General features: G+C 52.7%; 1 protein-coding gene across 5 annotated transcripts in view; it reads right to left on the bottom strand.

Moving 5' to 3' along the window:
- Nucleotides 1–17,276, bottom strand: part of IGSF3 (immunoglobulin superfamily member 3) — an 86,853-nt gene that overhangs the window by 16,793 nt on the left and 52,784 nt on the right. For 3 of the 5 annotated variants that reach the window (XM_059673309.1, XM_059673310.1, XM_059673311.1), the window contains exons 5-8: nucleotides 15,894–16,283; nucleotides 14,609–14,668; nucleotides 11,833–12,234; nucleotides 9,338–9,742 (exon numbers count right to left, since the gene is read on the bottom strand). In XM_059673309.1, the coding sequence (XP_059529292.1) occupies nucleotides 9,338–9,742; nucleotides 11,833–12,234; nucleotides 14,609–14,668; nucleotides 15,894–16,283 (1,257 nt within the window). The remainder of the gene's footprint in view (nucleotides 1–9,337; nucleotides 9,743–11,832; nucleotides 12,235–14,608; nucleotides 14,669–15,893; nucleotides 16,284–17,276) is intronic. The other 2 variants (XM_059673313.1, XM_059673314.1) reach the window with 2 other exon arrangements.

Raw genomic sequence — 17,276 nt, 5'->3', positions numbered from 1 at the left:
GTCTCGGGTTTGATTCCGGTCAAGGGCACATGCCTGGGTTGCGGGCTTAATCCCCGTTAGGGGACATGCAGGAGGCAGCCAATCAATGACTCTCTCTCATTGATGTTTCTATCTCTCTCTCCCTCTCCCTTCCTCCCTGAAATCAATAAAGATACATATATTAAAAAAAAACATTATAAAAAAAAATATTGTGACGTGCCGAAAAGCTTGAAAGAGAGGCGTTTTGGAGGCGTGGTGCCTGCCTGGCAGGTGGGCAAGGTGTCAGCTCCTCCTTCAGGCTCTGAAGTTCCGCCCACACCCCAAGGTCAGAAAGGACCTCTCCAGAAGCACAGAGGAGCCTGCAGCCTCCATGACTAATGAGGCAGCTCTCGCGCGTCCTGCTGGCGCTGCCCTGGCCCTGTGCGGCCGGTCTGTGTCACCTGCCTCCAGAGTTAGGGGAGCCCAGCTCCCGAGGTCTGCAGGTATTTCTTCTGCAAGATCAGAACCAGCCTAGTACCTACCTCATGTCTTAGGAGTGTGTGCAGATTAATCAGCAATGGTTTCTAGAAAGAGATGAGCACAGAGCCTGGTATGGAACACACACCATCCATTTCTCTGTGCCCGTTTCTTGTTGGTCGCTGGGCTCAGTCCCATGTTCAAAGCACAGCGTTCGATTGAGAACTGTCAATCGTAAGTGACACACATCCTACGAAAACTGCTGCCCATGGACCAGCAGCATCGGCGCCACCAGGCAGCTGGTTAGAAACGCAGACTGGCAGGCCCCCGAAGACCCCCAGGTGGCTCACACTTTAAAGCCCGAGGACCCGAGGACATGGCAGTGTGAGTGGCCTCAGGGAGGCTGAGGACTGAGGCTTGGTTAGCCCCACGGTGAACCAGCAGGACAGGTAGAGGGAGGCCAGAGAGGGTCAGCGAGGCCCCTCCTGCGGGCACACACTCAGCTCATCACTTAGCAGAATGCCCTCGAGGTCCATCCATGCTGTCGCCAATGGCAAGATCTCGTTCTTTTTTATGGCTGAGTCGTCTTCCATTATGTACAGGTACATCTTCTCTCATCCATTCATCTATCAATGACACATAGGCTGCTTTCATATCTTGGCTATGCTATATATAAAGAGGTAATATGCAAATTGACCCTCACTCCATCACGCCATCACAAGATGGCTGCACCCACAGTGGAGGTAGGGTTCCCATAACGAGCTGTAATGAGTGATCAACAGGGACCTGAGGCTGCGTGGCATTGGGCCAGGGCGGAGGACCTGAGGCTGTGCCCCTGCACCCAGCAGGGCTTGACGGGGGACCTCAGGTCGCACCCCCTGCCCCAGCGGGGCTTGAAGGGGGACCTCAGGCTGCGCCCCCTCCCCAGCGCCGGGCTGGGGGACCTCAGGCCATGTCCTCAGCCTGGCGGGGCTTGACATGGGTGGGGCCAGCCGGGTCTGCATCTCGCCCAGTGAGGGTGGGGCCAGCCGGGTCTGGGTCTCGTGTGATTTCGAGGTGCGGGTGAGCAGGGATTTAACTCTGGGTCCCGTGGCATGCCCCAGACTCTGACAGGAGGAAGATTTTCATATACATTTTACTAATTTTCTTTCATCTCCAACACTTCTATTATAGAGAAAGGGCAAATAGCAATATTAAAATATTTCCTCTAATTAATTCTCTTTTAATGTGCATGAATTTCGTGCACCAGGCTACTAGTTGTAAATAATGGTCCAATGAACACGGGTAGAAATCAGTGTTTTTGTTTTCTTTGGATACATACCCAGAAATGAAATTGCTGGATTGAATGGCAGCTCTATTTTTAATTTCTTTTGTGGAATCTCCACAGCTTTCCATGGTGGCTGCGCTAATTTACAATCCCACCGACAGTGTGCGAGGGATCCCCTTTCTCTGCAGCCTCCCCAACACTTGTTATTTATTAACATAGTTAATTTCTGAAGGCCTTCTCGTTCTTACTAAATTATAAGCATCTGAAGGGCAAAGACTATGACCCAATCATCTGCTACTCAATTTAATAAACGGATGACTGAATAAATATGTACGTAATCTTTTCTTGGAGGTATGGGAACGTAAAGGAAAGGGACAAGAGGGAGAGGCTGTGACAGGAGGGAGAGACCTTTTCAAAAAGCATGTGACGTCGGAGCTGGGCCCTGAAAAACAAGTGAGTAGGTCCCCGGGCAGAGGAGGATTGTGCCAGGGCATCCCCGAGAGAGCGGACGGTGAGCCAAGGTGAGACCTCTGTGCACCGTGGTCAGGGCACAGCACGTGGCCATGTGCAGAGGACTGGCTGCGAGCACAGAAGCACCCACGCCACAGGCAGGGCCTTGGACCCGCGCTGTCACCAGACCTCTGTGTGGTTCCGACGCACACTAAGTTTGAGAACCAGGGTGTGATGGTGAGGTGGCCGAGAGGAACTCTGGACACGGCAGTGTCCATACAGCGGTGGGAGCAGGAGCCGGAGGCAGTGGGGGAGAGGAGGTGGGCAGTGAGGGATTGAGGGAGAGAAGGAAGACCGTTCTGTGTTTGTTACAGGTCTGTAACGTCGCCAGTGATGTTAGGGATGGAGGGGACCGGTGGGTGGCTGGACAGCAAGTCCGCCAAGCGCTGGGAGACAATGAAGGGAGAGTTACTGGGGGAGCGGGTGTGTGCCCCACCCACTCGGGGAAGGAGGTGGCAAAGGCCCCTGCCAGTCGAGCAGGTCCCACACCTGGAGTCCACATCCTGACGCTGCCCTCAGCCCCTTCTCTTCTTTCTCCCGGCGGTCATGCCCTGTTTAAGGCCCCAATCACCTCTTTTTCACACCTTACACTTGCCCTGCATACGTGTCCCTGCCTCCAGCCCAGCCTCCGAGGGGAGAGCGTCTGAAGCTGCCAACCGCCAACTGCCAACCGCCAACTGCCAACCGCCAACCACCAACCACCAACGGGGGCCTGTCCCTTCCAGCTGAGCCGCCTGCCGCTCGCCGCCAGGGTCATCACGGACAGCTGCGGGCCGCCTTCGGCCGGCAGGGATGCAATGGACTGGAGCCGGCGTAGATGTTAACCCGTATCTGGATGACCCCATGCCACTTGTCTCGTCTTCCTGTCCTGCGTGACTGTCAAATGACATTCATGTGGGTGAAACCGGTCTCTGAGCCTGGGACCCACTTTCACTTGACCATCCACACCTGGTTTTGCGTAGTTTTAGTGTCTGTCAGTGGATGAAGGGAGGTTCCTCTCTGCTCTGTTGAGCACTGTAGCTGCGCAGGATTTCGGACCCCCGTCCGTGACGTGGGGACAGGCTAGCAGCGCCTCTGCCCCGCTGCTGCCCCCTGACCCCCCCTATCCCCCCGAGTGCTGCGCCTCCTCACGCGGCCGCCCCTTAAAAGGACAGGTTAAAGCCATTATTTTAACATTAACTGCTTTTTAAAAGACCCCTCCTTTATCCACAATTAGGGCATTGTAACAACTTTTAAAGGTTATGTGAGTAGAAATGTTACACCATGAATTTCATTGTAGAGTAGTAAAGGGACTATTACACACTGTTAGTCAGAGAATACAATCTGAGTATGATGTAAAGTCCTAATTGCTCAGTTTGGAACATTCGTATTTAACAAACTTATATAATTCTATGTGAGCTGTATTGTAAGTACTTTCTAAATATTAACGATTTGGTTTGCACCAGTCCTATGAAGTAAATATCGTTATCCCCAGTTTTATAAAAACACTTGCTCACGGCCACACCACCGATAAGTGGTCGAGGGGGATTCAAGCCCAGGATGGTCTGTCCTGGCTTTTAACCATCACATATAGTGACCGTCTGGGCTTCCCAGTACAAAAGGGGCTCCCTGGCCCTTGTCAACTGCCTGGGATGAGCCCTCCCCCACCCCATGCTTCAGTCATATCAAAACACGCATGCTGCTTGTTCTTTATCCACACTCTGTGCGCCCACCCCCAGGGAAGCCCCTTCCCTCCTCAGGCCTAATGCCCATGCCCCAGGCAGCTCCGAGACCACCCCTGAAACTCCTCCTTTCCCAGGAGAGCACACAAGGCAGGAACTGGGACACACACATCTCTGCAGCCCCAGCACCCAGCAGGGAGATTGGCATAGTAGGTGCTCAAACCTGCTTGCAGAAGGCACTGAGAGGGAGGAGCAAGGAGGACATAACAAGCCTAACATAACAATGTGGCTCAGGGATTGAATGTTGACCTATGAACCGGGAGATCACAGTTCAATGTTGCGGGCTCAATCCCCAGTAGGGGGCGTGCAGGCGGCAGCTGATCAATGATTCTCTCTCATCAATGATGTTTCTATCTCTTTCTCTCCCTTTACCTTCCTCTCTGAAATCAATAAAAATATATATATATATTATTTTTTAAAGGAGAAAGTAATGAAAGTCTGGAAGTGGAAACAGCTAATTAGCAGTAACCCAGACATGCCCTGTCTGCAGACAGAACAGGACCCACCTCAGTGACTCCAAACAGATGCACCTGGAGTCGCCATGACAATGAGGCTTGGGGCACCTCCAGGGCTCTCGCCCTCATGCTCACTCCACCTCTGAGCACCCAGCGGGCAGCAGCCACATGCACACGGGGTAGGAGAACCGCAGGTTCTCCCAAAAGAAAGCAGGGGCTAATCCCTCTGAGGGATGAGGCAGCCTGCCACCCACCAACTGTGTGACAAGGAGAGCCACTGTCACGTGCCCTGGACTCACAGACGTCGAAGAAAAAGCCCCCAGCATTCCCAGTCTGCTAGGTCAGCAGTAAGAAATGCAGAAAACAGACTTGGCAGCATCCCGAACGTATTAAATATTCATCCTGACCGCCCATCAGTAAAATCCCAGCAGAATACACCCTGACAAGTGGGCCTTCCAGACCGGAGGCTGTACTCCGGGAGGCTTGGTTATTGCTTTGTCGATTTTAATGTGCAGTATTTAATAGCCAGACCCAGGCATGGTCGTAAACATTTGGAAAATGAATGCTGACATTTCCTTTATTGCTTCTGTATTTAGGAATGTGCAATTGGGGGGGGGGGGGCTGATGCTAAAGAAAATCAGAAGAAAGCAAAGCAATGCTTCAAAATTAAAAGAGAACAGGATTGACTAAGAACTAAGAATCGAGTATGTTGAACCGGCTTCAAGTTCTGCCTTAAGTGCCCCTTGGGGGTCACACACTGCTGTCCATGGGAGTGAGGCTGAGCACAACCCACAACAGAATGGGAGCCAGGCATTCCTGGAAGATGTCCCGGGGGATGTGCGTTCCGAATCAGAAGCACGCCTGCAGAATGGTCAATAACAGACCCACAACAAATGGATGGGGGTGCCATCCAGCCAGAGATTGTGATGGATCAGGTCCCTGTGATGCAGCCAGCTCAGCAGGTGGCTCTGGCCAGGGCTGGCCTGGGCACAGACCACAGGGAGCCTTCGTGGGAGCTGATGGCGTCGGCAGTGGAAGGCGGATAAAGGGACCACTGGGCCAACGGTCCCTTTTGGAATGAGAATATGCAACAAAATATTCTGAAAAGAGGGGGGTGGGCAGGCAGCGGGGGACCTTCCTATGGAAGACACCAGACTAGGGAGAGCAGAAAGAAGGGAAGCCAGCACTGGCTCTGAGCTCTGGTGTGCCCAAGTCTTAGAGCCATCTTGTGGCAGAAATTAGAAGAAACAGAGGGAGGCACAAATTAAACTCCTACACCGACACCATTGGCAAGCTGCGCCTCAAGGAACCTCTATGGGTACCCTGTGACCCCCAACTTAAAAAAACAAATTTAAATGTTTGTGAAAGGAGATCAGGAAATTAGGGTAAACCAGACAAAATAGAAATTGAAGAAAAGTACATGGTACCCAAAAAGGTTCTTGAGAAGATTAAAAAAAAAATGTCTACTCTAGAAAATACCTTAATACTGTATAATAAAATTAAGAGCTTGGACCTAGCCGGTTTTGCTCAGTGGATAGAGCATTGGCCCCCGGACTGAAGGGTCCTAGGTCTGATATTCCGGTCAAGGGCACATACCTTAGTTGCAGGCTCCATCCCCTACCCTGGTTGGGGCGCATACGGGAGGCAACCAATTGATGCTTCTCTCCCTCTGTCTCTCCCCATCCCTTCCACTCTCTCTAAAACATCAATGGAAAAAATATCCACGGGTGAAGATTAACAACAACAAAAAATAAGAGCCTGGACTCTGGAGCCAGACTGCCAGTCTGGATGTGAATCTTGCCTCTGACTGCGGATCACTGGGTAACTTAATCAACCCCTGTGTCAGTGTCCGCATCTACAAAGTGGGGGAAACAGCACCCCTCATAGCACTGCATGGGTAAGGGAGGTTTTACAGGTAAGGACTTCGGGACGGCGATGGCACCTAAGAAATGCAGAGGACGTGTGAGCTGCTGTTGTTGCACCAGGCCTAGGACTCCGCACGTCAGGCATCTACAGAGAGTGCCTTCTGTAAACGAGACTGCTACAGGACGCAGAAGAGTAATTTCTGATGACACAGCCTTAAAAAGGTCAAAGTCCCCTTTTATACCAACTGCTTTTTACTCAGGTACACCTGTGCGTCAGTCCCACCTTCCTACTCACTATTTCTTGGACTTCAGCAAGCCTCCCTGAGCCTCAGTTACTCCCTTATAAATGGGAAAGCGACAGCCCTGGCTGGGGTGGCTCGGTGGTTGAACGTCAACCTATGAAACAGGAGGTCACAGTTCGATTCCTGGTCAGGGCACATGTCTGGGTTGCAGGCTCCATTCCCGGTAGGGGGCATGCAGGAGGCAGCTGATCAATGATTCTCTCTCTCCCCCCCGTGTTCCTCTCTGAAATCAATAAAAAATATATTAAAATATAAATAAATGGAAAATCAGCGCCTTCCTCCCGCGGTGCAGTGAAGATGGAGGAGGTTATCGTCACCACGTGTCTACATGGTCTCGGCGCAGTCAGCCTCTGTACTTTTCCACTTCTGTGTCCCCCAGATAAAAGCTCCAGGGCCAACCAGAGTGTGTGGGGGTGGGGAGGAGCAAACACAAACACGAGGCTCCCTGGAACATATTAAGTGCTAAGTGCATCAATATTTCATAAAGGGGAGACAGTAACACTTAGGGGATGTGCTCTCCTGGTGCCTCAGCCACTCCCGCGAGTGTGCGGACTGGGCGCCGACTCGCTCTCCGGGGCCTCCCCAGGGCCCCGAGAGGCTTAACTGGGCACCTCTGGGCACGGGCCTCACCACACACAGCCCAGCACGATGACACTGCACACTTTATAGCGAGAACACAAATGACTCAACCTAAGCCACACCCGACACAGACAGTCCTCCGAGCAGATCCTCAGCCTCCAGCCCCTTCCCAGGAGGCACTGAAACGGTACCATGGAAAGTGGAGGTATCTGGGCATCAGAGACCTGGGCTCCAAGCTCAGTTCCAACGCCAGGCTCCCATGTACCAGCCTGGCCTGCCCCCCTCGAGGCTCCTCACACCGGGCGCCTCGGTTTCTCCTGGGGAAACAAACATCTCCACGCTTCCACTGGTGGATGGAATGAAAAGAAAACAGAAGTTCTGAGCACACAGCCTGGCGCCCATTTTTGTCCCTTATCTCCTTTAGCAGCGCCATCAATTGATCAGAATCGAAATAACTTGAACCTCCAATAAATTAATTCCTTATTCTTCCCTTATGAGCTCCAGCCTCAGATTCCCAGGAGCAACAGAAAGAAGCAAATATTAGGGATTTGTGCAAAAAGGCAGCGTCAGGCAAGGTCTGGGGTCAGCGATTCCCTGCCTTTGAGGGCGGCAGAACCATGTGCCTGTGCTGCAGCTCACACGCCCGCCCCAGGGCCAGGAGACCATACGAGAGGCAATTACTATCTCGAAGTCACTCAGTAAGGCAGGCGAGTGTGTCCCTGAGCACTTCCCACACAAGGGCTCACAGGAAATGGGTCTCTGCTTCGCCCTCCATTAACCTGAAAACCCACTTAAGCAGAACAGCCTCTTCCCCGAGCATCTTGTCATCCAGGTTTAGGCTCTAATTGGCCAAGGATCGGCCCTTTGTTTATATGACTCATTTGTTCCAAACTCGGGGACACAACAGACTCTTTATGGGTTAGGAGAGGTGAAGGGTAAACTCAGACATTACCCTCTGTAACCCCGCACTGCTGCAAACAACACTGACCATCTGAAATGGCCCAGCAGACCCGGCTGGACACTGACCATGGCCGTGAGCGGGAAGAAAAATCCTTTTTGCAAGATGTTCAACCCTTCTTTGCAAAGTGGGTGGATCAGAACGTCAGAATAAAGTCTTTGCAAAGTCACCTGCCACCCACCCCCACCATCCACAGCATGGGTGGGTGCCCGCGCTCAACTGTTCAGGGTCCAGCTCAGAGGGAAACAGGACCATGGCCTGGGCTCCACCCTCATCCAGCTTCCAACATAGTGACAGACCAGACAGACTCCGAGGAAACCATGGGAGTGGCATGCACTTAACCGCTCCCATGTTAGGGGAAGGGCTTGATGAAGGTGACAGTATTCACAGGACCCCCCATCCCCCACCCCCGACTAGGCTCCCCAAATTCGCGCGTCCTCACCACCTACCGAGAGAGACTCAGCCCCATGGAAGAATGAAGCTCAAATTCAGCACAAGCAGACAGGCCTGGGGTCAGGAAACCAGCAGGAGAAGGGCAAGCAAGGGTGCAAATCCTGGCTCCGCCCCTCACCAGCTATGCGGCCCTGTGCTGGGCAACCCTTCCTGGGGCGGCCCGGATATCTGGTAAAATAACCAGCCTAAGCGTCTAGCACAGAGCAGATGCTCAGCAGGGTCCCCCTTCCTTCCCCACTCGGGGTCTCTGCTCTGCAAACAGGGGTGGGTACCGTGTTCACACCGCTGTGGCAAGGATACAGGAGATGACATGAGACAGAGCTTCTGGCAAAACAGTCGGCCTGGACACTTTCACCAACGCCAGTGTCTCAACACACGGGTGTCCGGCCGGGACGCAGCTCTGGAGTAAAGGGATGTAAAGACGTGACAACTAAAAGGGATGCGTGGTCCCGGCTGGATCTGGTTAGGAGTTGGGAAAGTATCAGTGACGTCCTGTAACCGTGTGTCCTTGTTCTTAAGAGGTTCACGCTCAAGTATTTAGGAGGAAGCGCCCTGATGGCACCAACTTACCCTCAAGTGGTTCAACAACAGAATACCCACCGAGGGAGACCACCAACATGGTAAGACTGTAACAACTGGCCAAGAGAAGGGGATTCTTCTTTCAACTTCCTACGGATTCGAAATTTCTCAACATCAAAGGCTGGTAAGTCAAAGCGGTCACACAGGGGGCTCAATGCACACGTTTTGTCCCCTCCCGCGTCTCACCCCACGCGAGCTCGGCCGTGCCCCTACCTGGCTGCAGCACCCTGATCTCCAGCAGGTTGGAGGTCCGCTCGGCCAGCCGCGCCCAGGAGCTGTTGTAGTTCTGCCGCCACAGCGCCGCCACGCACTGGTACTTGCCCGCCTCCGTGTCGCTGGCTCGGCTGATGCTCAGGCGGACGTTGTTGCTGGACTCCACCTTCTCAATGGCCGTTCGGGTGCGGAAGCTGGAGGACCTGTCCCCCCACTGGACCCCCCCGTCCCGGGTGAAGGTCACCAGGTCGTGGAACTCGACGGTGCCCACCGGCTGGAACCGCCAGGTGACTGACACAGGGACCCGGGCCCGGTAATGGGGTTTGATGATGCACTGCAGGTCGAAGGAGTCGCTGTAGGTCACCCCCGGCGTGCGGGAGATGGCTGTGACCGCGAAGCCCGTTTCTGGAGAGAGAACAGACAGGCGCGAGTCAGGAGTCACTTGGTTCTCTCGGGGGGTGATGTGGCAATGGGGGTCCTGGCAAAAGCTAGGAGGGCAGAGCAAAGGCTCTCGGGTCTGTTTTGATGCAAGCCCAGGATTACGTTAGCTATCATGTGGAGGCACAGACTCACAGCTCATAAGACCCCACAGAGAGAGACCGGGCAGCCCCCTTGAGCAGTATTACCGATCCTTGCTGACGAAGCCCTCACGATGGCCTCTCAATGGCCATTCACGCTCGGAAGCTGGAGGACCTACCTGGATTTGCAGTCCATCAGCCCCCACTGCAGGGCCGTTCCTAACAATCTTGGGATTCCATGCTAACGCAGGAGAAAAAAGCCCCAAAGCTATTCATGTGCTGTGGTTTACTTAAGGCTGAAAAGGTGACCTTACTCCAGGGAACCCTCCTGTTTTCTTCTGTGCCACACCTTTGGGCCACTATGATTATGGCTTTAGGCAGAAGTGCCCCAGATGTGGCGAAGAGGTGAACAGAGCCAGGCTCCTGAGGTCCCCGGTTAGAACCTCTTGGTGACTCCCGGCTGTGGGAACCACCAGACACATGTTAATCTTTGCATGAACCCATTTTACAGATAGGGAAGTAGAGGCAGAGAGAAGTTAAGTAACTTGCTCAATGCCACACAGCTAGGAAGTGTTAGAATCGGGGACAGCCTGGAACCGTAAAATTACTTCTAGAGGAACAACCCTGACTAACCAGCCCTACTCCTTGATACTCCTAACCTCACAGGACAGGAAAAGCTACCACTGTTGGACACCGGAGCTTTTCTCACAGGTTCCATGTCCACAGGTGCCCACGGTGCTGAGCGTAGGCACGGGACTGAGCTCATCAGAAAACTCAACCTCTGGATGAAGCTTCTAGAGACAGAAATCAGAGCTGTATGGGGACTGCAGAAAGCAGGCCAATCTCTGGGATAAAGCTTTTAGAAAGTAAATGGCATTCTAACCTGGGGATTAGAATGGGGGGGGGGGGGCATGGAATGGAGGACTCTGTGGGGAGCAAACCCTCTCAGGGCTGTGTCTTTACCGAGGTGTGTTCAGGAGCACCAGCAGCCCCGCCCGGGGGAAGGGGCAACACGGCCTCAGGGAGAGGGACCAAATCTCCAGGACAAGTGACGGGCAGAGTCTCCTGATGACAGCAGACCGGCGGGAGGAGCTACCTTCCCAGCAAAGCAGCAGACGCCTGCCTCTTACAATGCTCCACACGGATCCGATTAGGCACATACGTGCTGACGGAAGCCTCTTTAAGGACCCCATGAGGAGCCCATCTAATCTCCTTTGGTTTTAGTAAACCTCAAGGTATCTTTTAATTTCATGCTAATGAGGAAATCGCTTTCTTAAGGAGGGGCCTCAGAGCACAGGCTTTGGAAAAAATTAAGATAGATGGCTGGTTTCCTAGGTTCAGGCTGTGGGTCTGGCATTTAAAAGCTACAGCCCTGAGCAAATCAGTTAACCTGCCTCACTCAGTCTCCTTGTAAAATGAAAGTGTCTACCTCCCAGCCAGTTGCTCAGACTTAGCCCGGAGCACAGTACAGCCCGGAAGAGACGTAAGCCACAGGCTCACCATCCTGTCTGTCCACACTCAGAATCAAGGTGATTCCCTGCCCTTGTCCGCCCTGCTCTGAACCTTTCAGGAGGGCTGGGCACTGGACAGCACACCAGGGGCGGAGGAGAGCCTGGGGGCAGAAGAGCAGCTTCGTGGGTATGCGCCTGCTCTTCAGCCAGTGTTGAAGGTGGCATATCCTCTACCCGGGGCCACCATGTCCTGCTGAGTGGCCTCGGTCCTCTGGCCAGAATTCTTACAGCTTCACTCCCGCCACCCAGACCCACGAGTGGTTAAAGTCACCGGCCCCAGGGCCCGCCATGCATCACTGGTCCCTTCAGCCATGCCCACGCTTCCATAGCGGGTTCCTTCCATTAAACCCTTTGAAGGTGCCCTCTGTTTCCCGGCAGGACTGACCGATACAGGTCAGGGGAGGGCTCCTGACCCGGGGCAGTCTCCCCAGCGACCCTGCAGAAGGACTCCCAGACATTCACTTACCGAGAGCCGTGATGGAGACGGGGGTGCTGGCCCAACGCTCCCCCACGACCTGCCACTCTCCGTCCACGGCCCGCACCCACTCGGTCACGTGGCACTCGTACTGGCCCTCGTCCTCCTTCCTGCTGTGGAAGATGCCCAGGCTGAAGGAGTTGGGCTGCACCTGCTCCATCTGCACGCCCCCGAAGCTGCTGCGCTCCCAGTAGGACGCGCCCGGCTGCACGGTGCCGTCCCGGTCCAGCCACATGATGTTGCTGCGGCGGTTCAGCCTGTCCACGAGCTGCCAGATGACGGAGAAGCGGCCCTGCGACCTGCCCGCCGTGCGGACGCTGCAGGAGAAGCGCAGGTGCTCGCCCTCGAGGACCACGCTGGCATTGCTGGCCACCTCCACGGAGATGCTGCTCTCTGGGGACAGAGAGAGAGCACAGCTGGGGCCTCGGGTCTCCACCGCGCCCTCCCCGCAGACGAGAAAGGAGGATGGGTGCAGTGTCACCCGCTGCAGGCACGGTGGGCCTTGGAGGCTGAGAGCCCTGGCCCTGGCTGGTTCTGGGCATTGATCCCGGGATTTGGGTCTGATCACCTAAGAGCCTGTGCCGTGTGCAGAGGACCAGAGTAATGAGGGTCTAAGTCTTAGACCTGGGGCTGGATCAGAAGCTAAGAAATATAACCGCCCGGCCGGTGTGCTCAGTGGTTGAGTGTCGATCCAGGAAACAAGAGGTTGCTGGTTTGATTCCCGGCCAGGACACATGCCCAGGTTGTGGGCCCGATCCCCAGTAGGGGTGTGTGTAGGAAGCAGCCAATGGTGTTGGCTGATGGTGTTTCTCTCTCACCAATGTTTCTGTCTTTCTACCCCTCTCTTTTCCCCTCTCTCTAAAAATCAATTAAAAACAAAAACAACCAATGCCATTAAGCTTAGGGCATAAACCAATGTACTGGGTTCTTTGTTCAGCTGGGGTTCCAGGCTCTTCCATTTGGATTTCTATTAGGTTGAATGCTTTGGAAATTCCACTCCCACCCTTTGGTGCTGTGGCTGACATCAGATCAATGAATCTCTCTCATCATTGATATTTCTATCTCCCTTCCTCTCTGAAAACAATAAAAATACATTTTTTTAAAAAAGTTTGGGATAAGGAGTCCACTCCCTTCACTGTTTTGCTAACTCACTTAACTATATGAACTCATTCAAACTATTTGAACTCTACTATAGACAGGGAGAGTGTTATCTCATACAGTTTTTTAAAGATTAAAAAGTAAATGAGACCATGTATATAAATCACTTAAAACATACTAAGTTTTCAAAAGCTGGTCACTGTGATCAGGATTGATTTTACTATCCCCATAACTCTTGGTTTTTGTAAATATCATGGATATGCCAATCTGCTTTAATCATGAGTATATTATTTTGTACAGTCATCTATACTGAGTTCAAAAAGCCATAATAAGTATAAAAGAACACAAAATACTGTAACTAATTTGGTTCCAATTTTCTGGGCACCCCTCCCCAACATTTTTGAATCAATCATCAATTTTCAATCACTCAATACAATCAAGTCCCAGATTAAGAGGCACACCCAGTGGGAAACACACCCGTACCCAGGACCATGCATTTGAATCAACCCTTGCTCCCTGGATTCCCCCACAGGCAGAAACAGGTGCAGGTGAGCACAGAACCCCTGCATGGACTCTGGTTAAGGTGAGTAGAACTGCTCCTCAGTCTGGGTCGGCTTGTTTTATGTGAAAAAAATAAAACAAAAACAGGTCTGCACAAGGGGACTAGGAATGCTCCCAGGAGGGCAACCTCCCCAGGAGCCATCCCAACAGACTCAGGGCGATGATAAGACTCCCGATGAGCCCGCATCCACAGCACTGCTGGCTAAAAGCAAGGGTGTGGAGGCAGGACGCCTGGGCCCAATTCGGCAACCTTGGGTCCTTACCTAACCCCACCCAAGCTTCGAAATCTCATGTGCGAAATGGAGACACTAACAGTTCCTGCTTCTCAGGGTCATGACACTGAGTGTTAGATGAGGTCGTCGTTTTTCATCTCATCATTAATAGCAACAAGATTCCTCTTTGGATTAAAGACTCATCCCCAGTGTTATTGATTCCGAGTGAGGACAACTTTAGCATCCAGGGGGAAAAATCCCTTTTCGGGCCTTCATCAGAAGAACGACATTGCAGGGTGTCACCCTCGTGCCCTATTGTCACCCCAATGGACTCTCGTGTAAGCCCAGCTTGTATTGTGAGGGCTGCTGGGGGTGCGTTGTTATTCTAGCAAGCCTGGAAAACTGCACAATTAGAACTTGGGGCTGTGAGAAACCACACCATTCCAGCAGCCCAGGCAAAGACAAATACAGACACTGCCCAGTTAGACTATTCACCGGTGTTGTTGGGCCTGAGAAAAGACAGCCGACAATTTAAAACACTCTGGACAAGACTCATGAGAATCCGAGGGCATGTCACAAATGAACTTTCAAACCAAGAGGTTGGTGGTATGACACAGGCTAAGCGCAGAGCAGTGGACATGGGTTAGAAGCAGAGATTTCTACTGCAGCGCAAGCTCAACCTCTGACGGAACTGGCTCAGCCACGGCTCTGGGCGGTGCTCTGGCTTCTTCCGTCACAGGACGGATACAATATTGGCCTCTAAGGGGACTTGAGGGGGGGAAGCGGGGAAGATGATAGATGCAGAAGCACTTTGATGCTCTTGGGAGGAAAAGCGCCATTAAAGTCCAAGGTATTACCATCATTACCGACGTGATCGTTTGCTTTGGTAGACTTACCCAAGTGGCCTTGGGGCAGGATCTGGTGGTTCTGGGGGACTTTAACTACCCAGTCATCTGCTGGAAAAGCAATACAGCAGGCCACAGATCATCAAACACGTTCTTGGAAGGGGATGGGGGGAAATCTCTTAGCACAAAAGATATAGGAAGCAAACAGCGTGGCTGCCCTTCACTGGATCCTTACAACACAACAAGGAATTAGTTGCAGATTTAAAAGCAGAGAGTCCGTGCATGGTTAAGGCAAACACTGACCAACAGGAAAATAGTAGAGAAAGTAGTCATTCGATTCCACAGCTTCAATCCTACAAATAGTCTGCAAGCACCTACCCTATGCAAAGCACCATGCTAGGCATTGCGGGGGGGGGGGGGGGGGGGGAGTCTAGTAACAGAAGAATTTCAAGATAATTAGGTGTGTGCGTGTGGCTTTTTAAAAATAAGCATGAAAAGAAAGTAATCCTGTTGGTGAGAAAAGGAGAAAGAGTGGGAGGACGCTTGTGTGGTCTTTTTCCTTCAGACTTGAAGATCAAGAGCTATATTACAAATGCAGTAAAAATGAAAGGGAGCAAGGGTAAGGGTGAGAGAAAGAACAGTTTGAACAGCTGAGAAAGGGTTAACGGTTAGTTTAAAAACTTCCCCATCTTGTTTAAACTCTGAGCATTCTAAGTTTTTTCATTCTCTTTTTACTAAAAATAGAACCATGGGAGAAATGCGATATTAATGAGAACATCCTGAGACTATGGATGACTAAACACAGGTAGGCAGTCAGTCCCCAGCCACGCCCCAGACAACGCCCAGTGCCCAGGGGGGCAGGGAGCCCACCTGAGCATCAGATTTAAAAGTCTATGCCCCGGGAAAATGTGAGAGATCCCAGCCACTGACTTTTAAAAAACACAATTTCCACAGGAAAGAGAAAATGAGGGAAATGCCAACCCCTCCACTCCCCAAAACCCAGAGGGCAAATCCTTCTTAACAATGAGCTTTATGATTTTAAATCCTCCCTCTGAAGGTAGATGTCAAGATAGGCATCTCCCCACTCCTCCTGGGACTGATTTCCCACTTGGGAGCAAATAGCTGTCCTGCTCGTCTACCTGGGGGGTTGCCAAGTGGGCAGGGGAGCTAGAGCAGGGGAGCAGTGAGCTGGCCTTCCCTGTCAGCTTGAACCCTAGAGTCCCACCTTCCCTCCCTCCCCTCCAGCACCGTCTTCTCTCCCCTGACCTCTCAGTGATGCAGCTATTGGACCAGACCAGTGGGGGAAGGGGAAGGAAGCAGGCGCCTCTCCACTTACTGATGGGGAGGACTATGATGGGGATGTTTTTGGGGCGCTTGCTGTCCTTGTCGATGAACTCCCCGGTGACGGTTTTCTCGCGCTCGGTCACACGGCAGTTGTATTTCCCGCTGTCGTCCTGGCGGAGGTGGAAGATCTTCAGCACGAAGACACCGTCGCTCTCTTTGGCCACTTTGAGCTGTCCCCGGGCTTCCCGGTGGGCGAACTCGCTGTTGAGGACGGGCACGGCGTTCGGCCCCATGCTGGCGATGAGCGAGCTGTTGAAGGCCCAGGAGACGGCGAAGTAGCGGTCAGGAATGTTCTGCGCCTCCAGGATGCAGCGGAACTCGGCCGGCTCCCCCGTGGTGTACAGGCGCTTCTCGGTTTCCAGCCGCACCATGAACTCTTTGTCTGAGGAAACAAACCGCAACACGGCACAACTGGGTGAGTGAGGGCCCCGGCCACCCAGACGCATGGCACAGTCCCACCACCCATGCCCGCTTCCCAGGCTCACTCCAGGGAAGCCACCACCGCACCCAGGGAACGAGAAAGTGCTAGAAGGTCACAGAGGACACTCGAGGTTGCCAGACCCAGACGGTGTGAAGGCCTGTTATCCCAGTCGAGACCGCTGGGCTCTGTCTACAGCTTATACCGCCCTGGATTTGACCCCCGAAAGTCAGTAAGGAATTCCGAATTATCACCCACCTGGCAGAGCGCCAAGGTCCAGCCTTGACCTCTACCCCGGAACTCCACTAGCCACATGACTACACACATTTTCAGCAGATGTAGTGGGACTTACCCCACGGGGGTTTGTGAGACAGTTATATAGTGGCCTAGGTTCTGAATCCCCAACCCCAATAACTCAAATATTAATATACTGAAATACAGTCTTCAACCCCATGTGAATACTGGAAATAAGTCACAAAACTGCACAGGAACAAAGAAAACTAATGGCTTTTCACTAGTCACCACCTGTCAAATCTTTAGAAAGGTGTCGCCAAAAGTACCTATTTACATCGAAAGCCGGAACACCTCTGAAACAGCCAACGAACCCAAGCCCCCTTCTCAGAGCCGGATGTCTGATCCGGCATGGGGGTCACGTGATCCACGAAGAGCCTGTCACCACTAGCGTGTCCCAGCACCCGTGCAATGGTGCGTGGTGACTATCACTTCCATGGGACAGTTCTCCTCTCTCATAGGCACCCATGGCCGGGGTGGGGTAAGACAAAGGAGTCAAGTGCTGGAGAAAACATTCTGTTCTAGAAAACAGGACCAAAGAGCCTGGGGTAGGGGAGGCTATCGCTGTAACCAGCATCCAGTCCCTCCTCCTCCAGCACGTGGGGCTTCAGGCTACTTCCCCGCTTTCCTTTCATCACTTGTCACTGTATCTGGAACTCAACATCT

The sequence above is a fragment of the Myotis daubentonii genome, chromosome 18 (genome assembly GCF_963259705.1).
Source record: "Myotis daubentonii chromosome 18, mMyoDau2.1, whole genome shotgun sequence".
Lineage (NCBI taxonomy): Eukaryota > Metazoa > Chordata > Mammalia > Chiroptera > Vespertilionidae > Myotis > Myotis daubentonii.
The sequence above is the reverse complement of the archived record's forward strand: the minus strand, read 5'-3'. Positions and strand labels throughout refer to the sequence as shown.